The following is a 13,784-nucleotide window of genomic DNA, read 5'->3' as shown; positions in this document are numbered from 1 at the left end:
TTTTTTGCGCAAAACAGTTTTTAGCTGTCTACACTGGCCCTCTTGCGCAAAAACATTTCCGGAAAAGGGCTTTTGCCCAAATGGGAATGTCAAAGAATTTGCGCAAGAAGCACTGATTTTGGACAGTAGAACATCAGTGCTTTTGCGCAAAATCAAGCGGATAGTGTAGACAGCTGGCAAGTTTTTGCGTAAAAGTGGTCACTTTTGCGGAAAAACTTGCCAGTCTAGACGCAGCCTATGCTGTCAGAAGTAAGAAGGCCAGACTTAAGAGATGACTTAAATTCATTGGCTTGTATGGCATAAAGAAAATGAAACTTTCTTAAGCTAGGAACATCAACATAACAAAAGAAAAAACTGCTAAAACACATGCCTGTTCATTTTTATTCTAGAATCAAATGTGGGCAACCAGACTGTTTTAAAATTAACATTTCACAGCAAGAGACCATATAGCAATCTCTGTGGGCACTTCCTCTCACTGACAAATGGTTCAAGTGGAGTAAAAACATGAACAGAACTTCCTAAGGAGATATATGTACATATGTATTTGTATGCATTATATATATTATAAATGTATTAGATAAATTAATAGATACCTATAATGAAATTCAGTTAAACTACATTTCTGATTCATTCTGGGGTAAATAGTTGAATAATTGTTGTGGTGGCAAGAATCAATGCTGAATAGTCTTGATAAATAACTTGTCAAAGAATTCTTAAAGAACACTCAGTGCTTTTCATTGTCAGCTCTCTGTGAACTATGCAAAGCTGCACAAGTTAGATTTTTCTGGACATTGGACCCACATTTAAATGCTGGATTATTCTTATTTCGACACCAAGGATCCCCATTTCCCCATTATAACCACAACTCTTTTTCTCAGTTCAAAACATTGGCACAAAGTCCCATGTGTCACATATGACCCATTTAATCTCTTAATAAGGGGTTTACATAGTCTATGAAGCTGTTGTATGTCTTTTTTACTTGGGGTGAACTTTACCAGTAGAACACTAATTTAGGACAAACAAATCCAAAGTGGAATCCAAATCACAATCACTGCTGGAGCACCACACCACACTTCAGGGGTTGGGGAGGAGTGCTGCGCTCGGCCCCATCTTCTGCCCTACACCTTGCTTAGGGGCCCACAGAAGTTGTTGGCTCCACTGTGTATAACCATACCGATCTATTACTACTAGAGCTGGTTAAAAAAAAAAGGGAGGGGTGGAGGATGTGTTCTTTTTAATTACCCAGTTTTCAAAGAAAACTAAATTAAAATCTTTTCCATAACTGAAATACACTTAATTACAAAAGGCCAAAAATTGAGAATGTTTTTGCCTGAAAACATAATTTAAATGTTTCTCATTTTTTAACATTTTGGAAATGTAGTTAAAATTGTGACCACCTCTATTTTCCATTATCCAATTTATGCTGATGTTTTTTCAATGATTACAAATCTGCAGTAAAAAGTAACTTCAAAACAGCTTCACATGAGTCTTCCTATAAAAGCATGGTTGGGTGAATGCTGCTGCTGAATTTTTGTGCGTGTGTGTGTGTGTGACAGAGAGAGATAGAAATTAATGATATGCAGAGAAAGGAGTAAACATTAAAACTAAGTTTATGCATAATTCCCAAGGTCAAACTTCTGCACACAGTTTTTTTTTGTTTGTACAGTGCCGAGCGCAATGAGATCATGGTCCATGACTGGGGTTCCTTGGCCCTACAGTAGTATAACAAAACATAGTGATAATGCCATTACATCCTCACGGAAGGCTGCAATGGAGTTGCACTGTCATAAATAGGCTTGCTTTGTGCACCTCCGCAAAGCCCCATTCTGGCCACTTGAAACCTTAATTCTAGCATTTCTGTACATATGGTGATCTTTTCACTTTATAACACAATTTTGTTGTTCTTTTATACAAAACCGAGAGAGAAAACAAAAAGCCATTAGAGGCTATTTATCCCTTGGAGTTTCAAATACTGACATTGATGTGACAAGACTATTTTAAGGGAACCTAAAAGGATTTTTATTTTTTCCCCTTGAGAGCTTACTACTGGAACACTGTGAAAAACTGTTTCATACGTACATTTTATTGCTAATTCACTTAAGTAAAATGCAATAGGAGCATAATATTGAGTGTTAATTCAAAATGTTTCAATGGATTATTGCTTCATAGGATCAAATATCCTTTTTAACATTCTAAAGAAACAGTGTGACTGCCTTGTGTTTCTATTTTGCAATATAAATAGAGTGTTTCTTTGTTATGACTAAGTTCCATAAAAATTAGACATAGACAGATGTGAGACTGCGGTTCTTTCATTATGCTGAATATTATTATTTAATATTTATATTACAGTAGCACCAGGAACCCAATTAGAATCTATGGGAGTAAGACTACTTCTTCATTACATTTAAAAAGTTCAATGTTCTTCCACTTTGGAAACCTTCCATTATTCAGTCTCCAGGTAAGTACATAAGTAAAAATGATATGGTCATTCAGCTCCAGATTATCTGGAGATTAGCCTATCAATCATAATTTATCATGGGTTAACAGTAAATGATAAGAAGTAAAATTAACTCATCAGGTGAAGTCAAAGGCAAAACTCCCATGGACTTTGATAGGGTAAGTTCTTCCAAATATATGGTACTGATCTCAGATGCTTTTTGAGGACTGAACTTTCTGTTTCTTCTATGGAAATTAAAACCCAACCTCCAAAGGAACCATCAGGAGTCACTGGAACTGAGATAAAGAGAAAATCCTCCATAATGAGAGAAGATGCTATGTAAACCATCTATGGATGCATATGAAATGTTTTTCCTCTACACAGAAACCTTAGAACAACACTGGGAAAGTTCAAGTTTTTTCAGACATTTTTTATCACTTCAGATTTACAGAAGAAATGGAATACTCTTTTAAATAATAGATATGAGTTCTGCGGGAAGCATACCTCATTTTTTTCTGCTAATTTATAACATTAAATGTCCCAAAGATTCAGACTTCCAACCTCATATTGAATGACTTGAACTATTTAATTTAAAACTGTTAACAATTTTCATATTTCCTTCGTGGGAAAATAAGCTTAAAAATAATTTACATTCAAGGTATCTAGAGGTCATAAACAATGCCCAACCTGAAGGTTTCCAAACTACATTGATTAAAAAAACACACAAAGAAATCATAACTCACAAAGAAATATCTTTTGAAATGTATACTCTGAAATAGAACATGCTAGAGAAATGAAGCAATAAGAGAAATAGCCTATTTCCTTTAAGGGCAGAGTAAAAATCCTTGGAATGTGTGTAGCCTCCACTGTATATCTCAGTGGTGATCTGTGGTTCAACTTTTCCACAACCTATTTCTAGTATGTGGAGTAAAACTCCACGTGCATGGCCAAATACCCTCTGGTGTAAAGAACCATAGCTCCATTAAAGTCAATGGCCTTACTACATTTGAGAATCTGGCCTATGGTTTTGTTCATTGCTTTTTTCTCTGTAAGTCTGACTTTATACTAAACCAACCCATGGTATCATCCTGGCAGCAGATGAGCCCTTGAAGTCAATGGGAGTAACAGAGGTTGTGCCTCTTTCAGCATCAGGCCTACAGTGAGAGATATTTCATTCTCAAAGAGAAATTAATTTTCTGGGGGGTAAGAGTTTGGATTTGCCAGAGATAAGTTATCTCTTATTCCAATAGTTGGAATCTATTGTCTACATTGACAATCAGCATTAGATCATTGAATCAGAGGGCAGCACAGAGCAGCATAGTTTTACATGTTAACAAGCTAAATTTACAGTAAATCCATGGATGTTCAGCTGATTTGAAAACTGATATTTAAATATTCTAAATTTACCAACACCTAGAAAAACGCAATGTTCAATGTATCGGTAAAAGTGGTTGATTACCAAGCTTGTTAAATCTTTGGAAAGCAAAAGTTTAACATGTACTAGTTGTAACAAAGATTGTTTTGAACTGACTTGTTCAGTTTCTGGTAGACAATGTCCAAAAATAATTGATTTTTTCTGATAGTAAATACGTAATATACTCTAAAAATTGGAGGAATTTGAGTGCTCCTTATATTCTGAACTTGAAACTGTAGAGCTAATTTATCAAACAGCAGATTATAGATTTCTTATGCTGTCTCTGTGTGTCAGAGTTACTATTAAAACCAACATTCCTTTATCATTTAATAATAATTTATTCACTACTTGAAAGCCAACTAACAGTGTTGAAGAAATATATATTTTTCTTCCTAAAAATCTGGGTCTGCGTGTTGCCTGTACCACAATGATGTTGGCTGTCTGCACCACAAAAAACACTAAATTCAAGCCACATTTAGGATTTGACTTAAAAGTGCTGTACAAAAGAAATTATATAAAAACTGGAACTCATAATATGCTGTCTAATCACTGCAAAACATATAATATTGTTCTTTGAAAATCCCTAACTGCACAAAAGCCAAACTGAGGAATAATTTGCTGTTTTATGTCTGGATTTCCTTACTTTTATAAGAGTAGTTCAATTCTTTAATTTTATTTTTGGCATAGTTTTATTGTTTACTTTCTAAAATAGTCCTTATTACTATTTTATCATAGTAAAAGAAAAGACAATGGAGGATGTGGGGTTTTTAAGTATTTCTTCAGAATGGTCATCTTGTGTTAAGAAAGTGGCCTAGGACTAAGGAGATATAGCTTGTGGTTTTAGAAGAGACTTCCTCTGTGACCCTGGAAATATCACTTAGTACTTACAGTTTCATATCCGTAAAATGATGACAAAAATATTTCTCTGCTTCCTACAGGAATATGTGAGGACAAATTCATTGATATTTGTGAAGGGCTCAGGTACTTTAGTGAGGGGGTACGTACATGAGTAAGAATGTTAGCAATTAGGATAGTAAAGAAGGGACACCAAATAACTAAGGCTAATTGAGTGGGTTATAAAGTATCATTTATATTAGAACCTTAAAGATATGAACACAGGAGTTAGGGATTTACCATCAACCAAATATCCCGTAGAACTGACCATAACCCATCAGGCAGCAGGGGAGACAAAAAACAACCATCCCTCTCTTCCCCAGTAAATACTGTATTGCCTCAGGCTTCATCTAGTGGGAGGAAGGAGGGATGAAACTGTTCCCCTACTTGCCAGAAGTTCTGACATTCCTCCACTCTGTGGCTGCAGCTCTAGCTCCCCATGACTGAAGTCCATAACATCTTTTTCAGAGTTACAGAATATTTCAGAATTATGAACACTCTCCATTCCCAAGATTTGCGTAATTCTGAGGTTCTGCTATAAAGCTTCTTTTATTACAGATTCGGCAGAGTTTCAATGATGAAGTCCATTTCATGTAATTCCAGATCCATGTCCATACTTTGTCTATTTAATGGCAAGTAAGGGGAAATTATGCAAGTATATTTTGCTGATGGTAGCAAAGTCTAATAACAACCAGTTTTGAATAATAACCTTTCCTTGAAGTCAAATTCGGAGGTGTATCTGAATCTGGCATTAGTGGAGGGCTTACATTTAAGATAGATAAATGACTTACAATACTAAATTTGATTTTGAAATCCCGATGATATGACACTGATCAAGAATATTTGGAAGTACTTGTGTAACTGTTCCTTCTTACTGGATCTCATATTCAGCTACCTCACCCCTACGGGTTGTTGTATCTGCTGTAAGTGCTGCTGTACTATGGCTAATTACTGTCCAGTAACAAGCATTTCATTAGTATCAAGCTAACAGGGAATTAGCTAAAGGACTCAACTACCAGAAGGTGATATTCTAAACCCAGTACAGTCTGGATACAGATGAGGAATCTGATGAAAACAGCTTTTGTGGCATTGATGGATTATCTCAGGCTGTCAGTGGATGGTGGGCAGACATCCATTTTCATCCTCTTGGACCATTGTGCAGACCATGAGATTCTGTTCTGTCAACTAAGAGAGGTTGCAGTTGTCAACGCGAATGCACACAATAGTTTACAGTCTTCCTGGAGGGATGACCCTAAAAAAAGAGAAAGAGCACCTCTGCCACTAGATTCTACACTTGTCCCCCCAAGGATGAATTATCTCCCCAGTCCTATTCAGTGCCTATGTGCAGCCACTAGGTGGACTGATAGGATGACATGGACTCAAGTGCCGGCAATCTGCATGTGATACACAGCTTTATTTATCCTTTAGACAGATATGACCATACTACTACCATCACCATGGCCCAGTGCATGGACAAAATCAGTTCACAGATGAACAGCAGCAGTCTCAGGATAAACTTAAGAAAGACAGTGGTGATGTTGGTGTGCAGTGCAGAAAAAAGCACTTTGAACAATCTGCAGCCACTTTTTGACTGGGGATACACATTTCAGCCTGCTGCTTTTAGAGTACTCTTCGATTACTACCTGACAATAATCTCTCATATAACAACATGTATAGTTAACTCTTTCTACCATCTCTGGTTGGTGGGAACACTCCATCACTCACTGTGGATGATGATCTGGCACTGACGATAGATGCAAACACCAAAAACCACACAAACACATAAGAACAAATTTAGAAAGGCCAAAGAACAAAATGAGATTAAATGACCTAGAGAGATGAAGGGTAACAAGAAAACACTATACAAATACATTAGAAGCAAGAGGAAGACCAAGGACAGGGTAGAACTGTTACTCAATGAAGGGGTGAAAAAACATAGCAGAAAATGTGAAAAATGATAGAAGTGCCATATGCCTTTTGTTTCAGTTTTTACAAAAAAGGTAGTACCAATTGTACATAGATGATGTGGGGGAACATGTAAGGTCAAGTGCCCACAAGTTTTTGCTTGGCTTGCTATGGGGCAGAAAGAGGAGTTCTGGGCTCCTGTTGCACCTTCCCCAGCATGTTTGACCCCTGTCCCCGGCAGCTGGGCCTGCCTGGGGAGCAGAAGGTGCAGCACAAGCTGCTTCTCACACCAGCCTCTCTGAGCTTTTGCTCTGTGCAGCGTGTAGGCTGCCTGAGAGAGAGTCTGGTTGGGATGTGAGCCTGACCTGTGCCCAGGTGTCAGCCGATGGTCAGGGCAGAGAGAGAGAGAGAGAGAGAGAGAGAGAGAGAGAGAGTGTGTGTGTGTGTGTGTGTGTGTGTGTTACACCCGAGTCTTCAACTGCTGGGACACAAGGTCCTGTTGCAGCGGGTGGCTGTAGGGAAGACCGACGGGCACCCCGAGAAGTTTAATGTCCATGTTTTTGACCGCTAGGACCGGGTCCCTCCGCGGCGCGCAGCCAACAGAATGACAGACGCCCCAGAGTTTACAGGGAGAGCTTATTACACTTCAGATTTTGACTGCTAGGATACATGATCCCTTCACAGCGGGCAGCCTAGGGAAGACTGAGAGATGCCCCACGGTTCTGTCCTCTGGAAGCGACACGATCCAAACGCCCAGCTCTGCCTGTATCTGTCCCTTATGACCGGCTGGAGTTCTTTTAAATTGTGCTTGGTTCTGTTACAGCAACTTGTAAAAGCAGGCTCTTTTCTGGCCAGGCCTCGTGTGTATAGCCTTCCTAGCCCAAGATTACCTTCCCCTCAATCCAAAAATCCTGCACTATGTGACTTAAGATCATTAAAAACCAGGAGTAAATCACCAGGCAGGTAAGGGTCATGCAAAGTTCGTGCCAGTCAAGGGCCATCTCACCCCCTCCGCTTCCCCCTCAGCCTGTCACTAGGCAGACAGAATCTGTTAAGCCTATCGCAACTAAGCGCGGGAAAGCTCTTGCTCTCTCTATAAAGCAGCTACCCCTCCTGCATCCAGTTGAGGGTTCCTGAAATTTGGAAGGCAGAACACGAACCAGGTTCTGAGGGCTGATCACCCGAAGGCCCCCTCCCGCTCACCAAATCTACTGAATCTTCCGCAAAGCATATGAATAACGAATATGCTGTTGTCTCTGTTGTCCCTTGTATGTCTGATAAGTGTGAGTATTGCTGTGTAAAGTTAGTTAAAAGTTTGATAAATAATAGTGTTAAGATTAAGTTAGTTAGAAGTTTGTTAAATAGTATAGTTAGGAGTTTAGATAGATGTCAGACCTTATGAGTAAAATTAATGTAAATATAACTGATAAAAATCCTTGGGGTGTTATTGATAATTACTGGGACTTGGAAAAACCTCAGGGTATTTTCCTCTATTGCATTGCAATTTGTTTATTGTTACTGTTAATAGTTATCTGGCACCCACGCCTGTAAAAAGCTGATAAATAAAAAGTTATAGTTAAAAGCATTTTAATAAAAGTTAAAAGATATTTAGAACAAGGTTGCCTGTTTCTGCACCTCTCTGGGGCTGGCCACATTCTCGAACCTTCCATTTTACCACAACAAAACTGAAGGAGTTAGGTTAAAACTTAACCAGTTACAGGTTTATTAAAAAGACTTATAAAGCATGTGGTTACAATGGCTATTGCTCTACTTCTTAACTGCTAGCAAATACAGATCTTAAAATGGTTACAAAGGAAAAGGAAGATAGGAAATAAAGGTACCAAGTGACAGCTTAATCTTTAAGAGCTCTACTACATGTATATACTTAAACAAAGGACACATGTAGGTACAATTTTTATCCCCTTCTGTGCCTCTCGACTCCAGCGGGTCAGGCCAGGGTCGGTCCTCGGAAAGACGAATACGAGGTGGGCGTCCCCATGGAACCTCGGGAGGTCAAACACCTAATCTGGCCAGCATGTTGATGGCAGACTGACGCTCAGAGTGAGTGTGCTGCTGGACCCATCTTTATACCCATTGGGGCCCGTATCCTCTTTCTTATCTAAGATGCCAAATTGTACTGGTCCGTCTTTGTGGCGCCAGTTCTTACAAGGGAGTTTCAAATAATTTACACTTGTAAGAGAGAGATAACTAAATTAGGAGTACTGGACATTCTTTGCTGGACGGGAGATTCCTCCCCCCCCGGACGAGTGTGTGATCGTATCGATATGGGTTTCAGTCAAGGGCAATCCTCGGCAGCCTCTTGGTCAGCGATTAGTTCGACCACCCTCTTATCTCTGCTTACAGTTGTCCAGGGTTACATGTGAACTGGCATATCTGGGCCTCCTGTCAAGGCTTCAAAGACTATGCTGATCTTAATGCTCTGTGTGCCCTGTATGCTTCCAGGCAAGCAAAGATGGATGTTACGGGGGGGCGTTCATGTCTGGCTACACCAGGTAGAAAGCAGAGTGGGCAAAGAGGGTCACCTCTCTAGCTAGTCTCTCTTTTAGGCATCCACCATGTTGTACAGGGTCCATGACTCAAACCAGCCAGCTTCAGTTGGTGTGAAAAGCAGCTTCCTCTTGCTGCAATGCATGTGTGTGGGGGGAGGAGAGGAGCGAACTACAGCAGGAGGAAGACAGAGCTCCTCTCCCTCCCTGGAAGGCCAAACAGAAAGCTAAAACTCCATGATGACTACACTCCTCTGGCACAATGGAACTTTATAATAATGGTAAAGATGTACCAGGAGACAGAACTTTCTCAGCAGCTGGCCCAAGACTATGGGACAAACTCCCACAGGAATTAAGGGCCATCATGCTCTTCCCACCTTCTACTTGAAGTTCAAGGCACAGTTATTTAACTTTGCCTTCTCTAATATAAACCTATAACAGTATATACATTTAAAGAAAAATATCCCCATCAAATAGACACAACGCTGCATATATAATTTTCCCTCTAAAAAGAGATGAATGCAATACATGTGACAGATGTGAGTCATGCTGCTTAATGTAATACTGAAAGGTGCTCAGATATTATGACAAGATTGGCATAAGAACCTGTATAGGCTAGGATGAAATAGAATAGTAATCTGTCAGTTTGGGTCTCAGTTCTTAAGCTGATTCCATACTGAAGTTTTCTTTTCCCAAAATATGTATGTCTGGGAAAGATATGAGGACCACACAGGATCTGATATGTGTATGGAGTTTCCCATGCACAGTTTTAATATTAATTCTATGCCCCAAGAAAGGTAAACTGAAACTTCTCTTGCTTGTTATGCAGCTAGGATACCATCTTCTCAAAACTGACCAAATCATTCCAACTGGCTGCTGACTACAATAGTAAAATATTATGACTTGGTCTGCTTTTTAAATATATCTTTTTGATTATTAATCTATCAAAACTTTTTTTTTTAATTTTTGAGGGCAATTGAGAAAGACATGTATTCCTGCAAGATTTTTTTCAACTTAATATTATTAACATATTTTAATAATATTAAGTTGAAAAAAACCCCTCTTTCAGGAATGCATATGTCATTTTCAGTGGGTTAAAAACTCATTCCCTTTAGAGACTCTGTGAATGGTACCCCTACTTGAGGGTGGTCTGGGAAACTGTGCTCCATGGCACAAGTGCTAGGGTGCATGAGGGAATGGGCAGTCACTGGAAACCCTTCTATAGTGAAAGTGGAAGACAAATAGTTGCCATTGTAGCATACTGCAATCCTGCTGGTTGGCTGTGGGTGAGGTTTCCTCCAGCTCTTATTTAGCCAAATTTCAGCCTAAAATACATTACCATTGGCTGTATTCACGTGTGTTCCTGCATGCTTATGCCCATACTTTTCATTCCCGTATAAAAATGTTATTGATTTGAAATTGAGGTCTACCAATAAGAAGTCACAAAGAAACAAGCAAGTGCATAGGTAAACAGCATAAGGTGGACAAGTTCATGGATGCAAAGAGGTGTATAGATACAATACAATGAGATGAATAAGTGCATCAGGATGATGTGCCTAAGTGCCTGGAATCTGCATAGATTCACTGTAGTACCTGCTATGAATAGAGATGAGGTAGATGAAGACACCAGTAGCAGACACACTCAGAAGCTACGTTATGTTGAAACACAGCAATTCATATACTGCTCAGCAATAACCAGTAATGATTCAGGCAATAAAGAGGACAAAAAGGAGAGATGCCACCTGAGGCATCCGTCCCTCAGTCCCCACCCTTTGTCTGGTGCTTGTCTGGCTGTTATAAGCTCTGCATAAAGCACCTCGCCTGGGAAAGGCACCGTGCAAACCAAAAGGGCAGCTCCTCCCAGGCAGCAGGGCGCCAGAGAGGTCCAAGTGAGCTTCACCAGAGCCTGGGGCCGCTGTAACGCACCAGCACAACCACAACCACAGCGAGGTGCACGCACCTGTGCCCTGAAGCAATACGCTACAGGAGACCCTAATGCAATGCGCTGCTCAAACCGAGCGGGGCACAGCGCAGGTCCAGAGGAGGCCTGCACCGGCCAGCCGCGGCGCGGCGAGGGCGACAGAGGCTCACCCCCTACCGAGCACAGCAGCCCCTCACCACGCTCAGGAGGGCAGGGCGGCCTGCTCAGCCTGCAGGGGAAGCCCGGGCTGCCAACTGAGGCGGAGTCGGAAGCACGAAAGCACTGGGCGCTATTGGGCGGGACTGACAGCGGCAGGAGGAGCCGGAGCTTGGGTTGCAGCGGCGGTGCTGGGTCGCGGAGCTGGGGCTGAGCCCGGGCAGCAGCACCAGCAGCAGCAACAGCGGAGCCTGGGGGATCCCGGCAGCCAGCGCGTGCGGCTCATGAGCTCGGCGCGGAGTCGCAGCCGCCTCTCGCCGCCGCGGCTGTGCGGGTGAATGAACCTGCCTCCCAGCCGCCTCCACTAGCGCCAGCGGCTTCGCCGGGGTCCCGCACCCCAGCTTCTCCCGACACAAAATGGACGGTTTCGCCGGCAGTTTGGGTAAGTAGCGGACCCTGTAGCATCTAACTCCCGAGGAAAGTGCGGGGCAGGAGGCAGGGCGGAGGGGGGAGGAGATATCCACGGGGCTTGCAGCAAGCTCGGGGCGTGTAAACGTTGCAAAAGCACGCGGGGGAGGGGGAGAAAGGAAGCGGGGTGGGGAGCCCGGCTCCCCAAGGCACGCACCCTGCACACCACACGAGAGATCAGATCTGCCGTGGGAGTGATCCCTGCCCCCACTTTAGCAAGGGCAAGTGTCCTTCTGCCTGGAAGCGCGTGTGTGTTGGAAGGGGAGTGCGGGGTTTGCTCCAGGCAGGGTTGTTACTTTGTTTTTCTGCTTTAGCAGCTGTCAAGCAGAGATCCCCCAAGAAATCTGTTCCCTTTTGCACAGTCGCGAATCCGCTTATCTTAGTTGGGCAGAAACAATCAGGTGGAACCAAATGCTGTAAAACGTGGGTCCCGTCCGTCCCCCCCCCCCCCCGCCGCATGGAGAGTTGCGCCAGCTAGAAGCTGGGATGCTGGGTGGGTACTGGGTTGCCTTCCACACTCTTAGGCACCCTGCTAACCGCTCCGTGGCAACTAGAAGCTTCAGGCAGGTGATTTGGTCTCTGCCTTCCCGGGAGTTCCTCCGGGGCCAGTTGTCATCGGGGTCATGTTTGAGTGTGAGGGAGTAACATGGGGTGAAGGGGAGCCGTTTCATTCAGAAACAGGTGGAAGGAAAGGGGAACCTCGCTCATTATTGCAACATTCCCCAGATTGTGTCCAAGTCCATGTTCTCAGTTCTGAACGTCATGAATCTGCCTTACATAAATGGTTTTATGGGGGTCACAGCTCTCCTTCAGAACAGTGGTTGGAAGGATGCAAGATCTGTCTCCAGTGTTCTCAGTTGTTGGGAACTTGGTCAGAAAGTATTGTGAAGCTCTCACTTTTAGCAAATTTCAAGTTAGCTACATGCATTCTAACTGCCTGAATTTTACCCATGTGGGACCAGTAGTTTAGTTGACTGTTTCTCACAAAATAAAGGGATCTGGAAGGTTTCTCAGGAAATAATGTTTTATTGCGTAAATTGTGGCTTTTATATTGCAACATGGTAAAATTTATCTGGACAGGTCTGCAATAGAAAGAAGAAAATGTTTGGTTTGGTTATGTGTGTAAGCATACACTTAGCTCTTTAAAGAGAATCCAACTTGAAATCTGGTCAGTTTCATGAAATGTGTTAAAAGTTGTTTCAGGTAGGTTTACCCCATTGTTCTTCCTCTATCACAGTTTTACAGTAGCGTTTTCATGTTAATTTTCCCTCCTCTCCTTTTGCTGAGGGAAAAACCCACACATAGGAAACTGACCAAGATCCTAATCCTGTAGTAAGTGCTGTGCAGAAGGACTTGTGCCAGGAAAAAGTACATTTGCAGGATTGGGTCCCCACTGATTTAGAGGAGAAACATTGTCCAGGATCTTTAGCTGGCATAAACTGACTGTCAAAACTCTGTTGAGTTGAACCGAGATACCACAATTTATGCAAACTGAGGAACTGGTCCACTGAGTATACACAAAGAGTTGTCAAAATATGATTTTCCCCCTTATTTCTCAAAGTCATTAAACCTTTCACAAGTTACATGAAACAATACAAGATAAATTAGTTTCATAGATGTCTTTTTTTAAGTTTTTTAAAATGCATTTTAAACATTTTAGGATAAGTATTGTATATGTTCCTATGTATAAAATGTGCTTGATTTTTATTAAAAAAATATAGCAAATCTGTTTACTTAATATTTTTCAACAGTGCATGTTATAAATTCCGTTAAGGGGGAGGAAGTGCAAATAACAATAATGAAATATTTTGAATCAAAGTATATACCCTAAGACATGCTTTCATTTTTATATAAAAATGTCTTATGCATATGTAAATATCTTCCAATATTTTGTTCACAATGCCATTTACATATCCATTTTCAGTGCCTACACACAAAGTTGTTTTCTTTTTCACTGCAGTTGCGCACACTTCATGACAAAAGCTGTGATAAGAACTCCTGCAAAACCACTTTTGTGGTTTGATAGATCTCTCCCTATAGAGATTAGATTGTTCAGTTTTACTGTCCTACTGTAAAAAAATT

At 41.4% G+C, this 13,784-nt stretch overlaps 1 protein-coding gene across 1 annotated transcript in view; it reads left to right on the top strand.

Annotated features, from left to right (window-relative positions):
- The first annotated feature begins 11,274 nt into the window (after positions 1–11,274).
- EML4 (EMAP like 4) overlaps positions 11,275–13,784 on the top strand; it is a 261,344-nt gene continuing 258,834 nt past the window's right edge. Inside the window, exon 1 of the mRNA XM_006133977.5 lies at positions 11,275–11,676. Coding sequence (XP_006134039.1) covers positions 11,652–11,676 — 25 coding nt within the window. The 5' untranslated portion in view covers positions 11,275–11,651. The remainder of the gene's footprint in view (positions 11,677–13,784) is intronic.

This window comes from Pelodiscus sinensis, chromosome 3, assembly GCF_052426305.1.
Source record: "Pelodiscus sinensis isolate ZL-2025 chromosome 3, ASM5242630v1, whole genome shotgun sequence".
In the NCBI taxonomy this organism is placed as follows: Eukaryota; Metazoa; Chordata; order Testudines; family Trionychidae; genus Pelodiscus; species Pelodiscus sinensis.
The sequence above is the reverse complement of the archived record's forward strand: the minus strand, read 5'-3'. Positions and strand labels throughout refer to the sequence as shown.